Here is a 5,827-nt window from a genome sequence, read left to right as displayed (position 1 = left end):
TGCTCATTCTCCTTTCTAGGTTGTGGCTGGAATAGAACCAAGCATGTTCGGAGCAGCCTTCAGCCCCTGCTCTGTCGGTCCTTCTCTAACAGCCCGCACCTCCCGCCACTCCCTGTCCCCTTAGCCAGGTCTTCAGGACAATGGACAGCTCTCGGCCTGGCTGTCCCCTTAGTCCCCTGGCTCCTCTGCCACAGAGCGAACTGTTATTTTAGAAAGGCGGTGTCATCAATTCATACCTAGACACAGGTCACAGGTATGTGTGAACGTTCCGGGGAAAATGAATTTAAAGTGAAATAAACTTACTAAGGGAATCGCCAACGTTGCTGACATCCACTGCACCGAGGCCCGGTGAGCCGGCGGTGCCCTGCTGCCTGGGCGTGCCCAGGGCCTTGCCTGGAACCTTCCGCTCCGCGGGGACCAGCAGCGGGGAGAGCAGGGTCTGCTTTGGAATGTCTGCTCCTGTGGTGAGGATGCCGACACTGGGAGACAGGCTCCTTCTCCTTTTTCTGGAAAAGACTTTTTCTGCTGTGTTTCCAAGGTGGCCAGCGCTTTCTCCGTTGGCGGGTGTTTGCTGTCTGGCTGAGAGCCTCCTGGGAGCAGACGCGGCACTGCCTTCCCCGAGGTCTTCGCTTTGCTGCAGACTCACAGGTTCACCCCCAGGGGTGACACTCGGGTCTCCGCTCCGGCGTCTCCGGGAGGAACTGGGCTGTGGACATTGGACTGGGGTCTTGGCTTTGGTCATCTCTGTGGGGGGGATGCTGGGACTCGCGGTGGCCTCGAGAGTCTGACCCGGCCCCTCACCCGCTCTCTCTGCCTCCGTCTGGCTGCTCCGACCAGATCTCCGCCTGGACTTGGGCGAGACCCGTGGCTGAGTCGAGCTCTGTGAACCGCCGGCGATTTCGGCTTCTGATGCACGATGACCCCGTGCTCCCGATTTCCTCCGATTCTGTAGAACAGCCTCCGATTTCACATCTAACTCTTCCTTCATAGACTCGTAGAGCTTCCGGAAGGGAGACTCATTCTCTCCGTCCTTCTCCAGACCCTGTCCTCCATTCCAGCTCCCGGGGGTCACACAGGAACCTGCTCCGAACCCCCCAGCAGGGGGCCCGGCTGCATTTCCCTGGTTATCTCCAGGGGGCTCTGAGGAACCAACATCTGCTGTGCCTTTGGTAGTGGGACCTTCTGAGCCGCGCAAGGGGGTGCGGGTCGCCCCGACATGCTCCTTGCGCTCCGGGGGCCCTCCTGAACCACCCTCTTCAGTGACTTGTGAACGGGCAGCACTGGGATCTTGAACTTTCCCATCTTGACAGCGAGATATGAAATAAGAAACAAGTTCCAGATGTTCTCAATCGTTAACATGGGCAGTATTCAAATTTTACAACTGTTTCAAACTACCTTATCACCTAGCTCTTCACTTAGCCTACACGTTACTGAGTGTCCCAAATGGGTAAGAACAGTATTCCAATACTAATATTATGATCTGATCCAAATAAGTAAATCCCATTAGTCTCCTGTAACTAATCTGGGAAAATGCTATTATTCCACTCAGAATTCAGCAGACAGCTGAGCAAGACAATTTGTTTACGTGTGGATTCTCCAATAAGCCCCCACGTGACTGGAGAAGAAAGTTAACTCGGGGTCTGCCTGAGCCTGGACATGTGTGACATTGGTGTCCCCTCCTTGTCATTATGCTAAGATAACTGGCCTTGCAGATCTGGAACGAATGAAAAACTACTTACCGGGGTTGGAAGGGAAGCTAGACCTTGAGACCCGACTCGGAGATGCCTGTGGATTGGTAAAGAGTGAACAGCCATTTAGTGCCTTTTCCGAAACCGACAGCCAAGTTCATGAAAATATCCTGTCTGTCGAGCATCTTTGCCTAACTGTTCTTATATGACTTTGGGAAACTGAGAAATGAGCCTGAGACTCGCAGGTGCTACTGCTCAGAATACAAGTATTTCTTAGCTGATTTAAAAAATATAGCGATGGGGTGCGTGTGAGTTGTTGTAACTTCCTCAGACTTCTTTTCTTTCATCATCTGAAGGAAGTTAAACTTAAACGTCACCGACACTCAGTACCCATGAACCTACCGAAGGCACAGGATTACTGACTTTATACCCGGTTTCACCAGAAACCGTCACAGTACCTGTGGGCTCCACTCCGCGTGTGCTCTTGGCTGGCAGACACCTAGGGTGTGTCTGAGCCCAGAAGTTAAGGCAGACACTACCCACTCGGGGCACAGGACCAGCCCCAGCACACCCACCTGGACCCCCGACAGCGCTGCCAGAGAATGTTCTAGAGGCCAAGGAGCAACCACAGAATAACATGTATTTAAGATATAAAGTCCAGTATTGTTTCCAAGAAGGAGAAAAATATATCATCTGAATAATTAAGGGGGAGGAGATATCACAAAAATATATCCAAAGGCAAATAATTTAACTTCTTTCTTTAATCGATTTCCAATTTCTTAATATCTAACATGTTGCTTCTCAAACTTCCCATGGGAAGGGCCAGTTTCTAATTTCCAACCTGAACTTGATCAAGACACTTATGACTACATAAAAATGAAGTAAAATTTGCACTGCCCGAGTAGCTCACTTGGTTGGAGCATCGTCCGTAAACCAAAAGATCGCAGGTTCGATTCCCGGTCAGGACACATACCTAGGTTGTGGGTTTGATCCCTGGTTATTTCCTAGTTGGGGGTCGTATGGTAGGCAATCGATTGATGTTTCTCATATTGATGTTTCTCTCTCTTCCCCTACCTCTCATTAAAAAAAAAAAATCAATGAAAACATCCTTAGATGAGGATTGAAAAAAAGTAATCTAAGTTCACCTTGTTTTAATACCTTGGTTACACTCTCCTATTCTAACTGGTACGTCACCCTCCCTTGTGAGAAACTGTTCATCAGGGTGCACATAAATGATTTCCTGTCTTCATGCAAAAGAATCAGAGCCCAAAGTTTGATACCACCCCAACCCGGTCACCTGTTCACGTCTTTGTCCTGGAAATTCAGTTGACTTGCTTCCGTTCTGATGACTGTCATTCTCATACCTGAAGTGCATAGAATGACAGACACATATTCAGATTACTGACCTGTAGCCTGAGTATCTGATTAATATCCAAGGAATAAGGAGCAAACTTCAAGATGTTACCCTATTCCTGGAAATAAATTTAGAGTTTATTGCCTCGATTTTCTTTTGGAACATCAGAGTCCGAGGTTGGGCACCCGGATTAATTTCTGAACACTGACCAGCCTGTATGATTCACGCTTCCTGAGTACCTGCTATGTGCGGACCTACTGCAGTGGGAACAGAATCGGTGTCCGCTAGTTTACGTTCAAGGAAATCAACCAATGGCTTGGAAGGCTAACCAGGAAGCTAGGGGCGGCCGATGCCTGAACCACTGTGACGTCACTTCCTGCAGAGACTAGAGCTATGCGCTACCTTGAAAGCACTCTGATCTCGTCAGCCCCCACTTATTCCATCTGTGTCTGAACAGAGGTGGGCACGTTGCATGAAGATGAGAGATAGCCAGCAAGACGCATCGTTGCCCTCACAAAACCGCGGGCTCCGCATCACAGAACAGCCGCTTAAAAGGCAGACAGAACCTGGGTACCTGGTGAAAAGGCCTGATTCAAACTTAGATGCCACCTGAGTGCCATCGGGAGCAGCGAGGATTCTGGGATGGTTTCTCAGGGAGCAGAGCTCTGGGTCCAGTCCTCTTCCTAAGACCCGTTTCCAACTCACTGTTGGAGGAAGTCAATCATCTCAAGTAACGTGAACGTGATCAGCAGCTCCTCTTGGGGAAATAGTTCTGGCCTCCGTTTCACATCAAATACTTCCTACCTAGAGCTCTGTAGCCAATAAACATGCCCTTTAAAAATGAAGCAAATTCACAAGCAGCACAGTAAAAGCAATGACCGGATGCCAGGAGACAGTATTTAACAAAGACCATAGTGAAGGCAGAGCTCCGCTCAGCAAAATGGGTGAAAAATGATCCAACTACACGTCTCTTCAAGAGACACAAGTTAGATTCAAAGACACAAACAGGATGCCAGTAAAAGGGTGGGAAAGGTATACCTGCAGACAGCAACCAGAAGAGGGCTGGAGAGGCTACGCCAACTCAGAAAAAATAGACAAACATTGTTCTCAGAGACCAAGCAAAACCACAACAAGACTGATGATAACAAACGTGCCCCTAACAGCTGGTTCCAAGAGACAACCTCAACCTTAAGGATTGTGAAAAGGTCAAAGTATGTGATTGAAAAAAAGTAGTGTGCAATCCTAATCCAAAGCACTACGAAAGGCACAGAACGCATCAAGATGACACACGATAGAGCCTCACCCACCGGATCATTCTAAACTTAAACACACGGAGAGCAGAGCCTCCAAGCACAGAAAGGAAACTGACAAGAGCCGAAACACAAAATGCCCTCGATGTGTGATTTCCATTCGCCGGTTGCAGTAGCTAAGAATCGGGGGAGGGAACAACTGTGATTCTAGAATTTGAACCTAATGGGCACAGACCATAGACAGAACACTGCACCCAACAGCTGAAGAACACACCTTCTTTTCAAACACAGAGCAGTAAAATGTTAACCCGATGGAATCACAAAGCAAACCCCCACACATTTCAAACATGAAGTTACACGTCCATCCAGAGTGAATAGCTTGTGTAGGTAACTGTATATATTATTTCAAAGAAATACTCATGCAGTGAGGACGTCCATGCACTGAATGCCACCACCATGAGGGAAGAAGTCAGTTACAAATATGTCCGTCATTATTACAAATTGATGGAGTTTAACAGACAGACAAAAGCACGGTGGTTAGGGATGCAGGCTTACGCAGTAAAACCCCAGACTTTCGTGCGATCAGAAAGCGAGGTCAGAGAAATAAGCAGAGATTAGAAGCTGCGTGAAAGAAGCTTCAGACATCTTCTGAGTATGCTGTAGGTGCTGGATTAGTTTGCTCGGGCTTCTGTAACAAAACACGACACACTGGGTGGCTTCAACAATTTCTTGTCTCACTGTTCTGGAGGCTAGAAGTCCAAGGTGAAGGTGTCGGCAGGGCTGGTTTCCGCTGGGGCTGGCTTCCCACCTTACTATGGTTTCCCTTTGCCACCTGTACACACGGTTGTCCCCCTGAGCACCTGCTCCCCTGGTTCTCTCTGTGTGTCCTCATCTCCTTTGCTTTAAGACACCAGTCAGATCGGATTAGGGCCTGTTCTAAAGGCTGCATTTTACCTTAATCACCTCTTTAAAAGCCCTGCCTCACGATCTGAGGTCCTAGGGTGAGGACTTCGACACATACATTTGGGGGAGGGGGAGGGCATTCAGCCCATAACAGGTGATGTCCACAGGGCTGTTCACTCCTGTCTTGTTTTGTATCTTCCTCTATGAATACCTTTTAGTTTAAAATAATAAACTAAAAAACGTTTGCAGAGTCTCAACACTTCCAATAAAGTGAAACTCCCGTAGGACCAGGTCACCCCTCCCGGGCAGCATGATGGGTTCTCAAATCCTTGAACTGGATTACGTCGGCCGCACATGTCCCTGTGATTTCAGATCAGGAATCAGCGTGGAGAAAGTCCATCTCAAACACTTGGACATTCACCCACCCTAAGGGAGAACCGCAGAAGGCCTGCAAGGCTGGCTCCTGGAGCGCCAGGAGGCCCCCTATTGCCACTGACCTGAAGGAGCGGTCAATGACGGTGATCACGTCCCCGTGCTTGAGTTGCACGGGCCCGTCGATAGCAGATCCATTCACCTGTGTTGGGTTTGTGGCACTGAAATTAAACAAGACTGCCTGAAAGTAGAAAAAGGGG

At 48.8% G+C, this 5,827-nt stretch overlaps 2 protein-coding genes across 2 annotated transcripts in view; one reads left to right on the top strand and one right to left on the bottom strand.

Moving 5' to 3' along the window:
• The window catches only part of LOC106695832 (receptor-type tyrosine-protein phosphatase epsilon-like), a 38,459-nt gene extending 38,287 nt beyond the window's left edge, over positions 1–172 (top strand). Inside the window, exon 5 of the mRNA XM_014450746.2 lies at positions 125–172. Coding sequence (XP_014306232.2) covers positions 125–172 — 48 coding nt within the window. The remainder of the gene's footprint in view (positions 1–124) is intronic.
• LOC106695831 (proliferation marker protein Ki-67-like) lies at positions 169–5,804 on the bottom strand. Its single transcript, XM_014450745.2, has 5 exons — positions 5,693–5,804; positions 2,986–3,052; positions 1,740–1,785; positions 304–1,302; positions 169–200 (listed from the first exon to the last, which is right to left on the bottom strand). Exons 4-5 carry the CDS (start codon positions 986–988, stop codon positions 169–171), a joined length of 717 nt encoding a protein of 238 aa, XP_014306231.1. The 5' UTR covers positions 989–1,302; positions 1,740–1,785; positions 2,986–3,052; positions 5,693–5,804.
• Positions 5,805–5,827: the final 23 nt, after the last annotated feature.

This window comes from Myotis lucifugus, unplaced genomic scaffold (assembly GCF_000147115.1).
Source record: "Myotis lucifugus unplaced genomic scaffold, Myoluc2.0 scaffold_3537, whole genome shotgun sequence".
Classification (NCBI taxonomy): Eukaryota; Metazoa; Chordata; class Mammalia; order Chiroptera; family Vespertilionidae; genus Myotis; species Myotis lucifugus.
This window is presented reverse-complemented; position numbering and strand designations above follow the sequence as displayed.

Bases quoted from the DNA above. Each gene is read 5' to 3' on its own strand.
- LOC106695831 (XM_014450745.2), bottom strand. From the start codon at position 988: ATGAAGGAAGAGTTAGATGTGAAATCGGAGGCTGTTCTACAGAATCGG. The intron at 201-303 runs GTAAGTTTATTT...CTAAAATAACAG, and splicing joins CAACGTTGGCGATTCCCTTA to TTCGCTCTGTGGCAGAGGAG.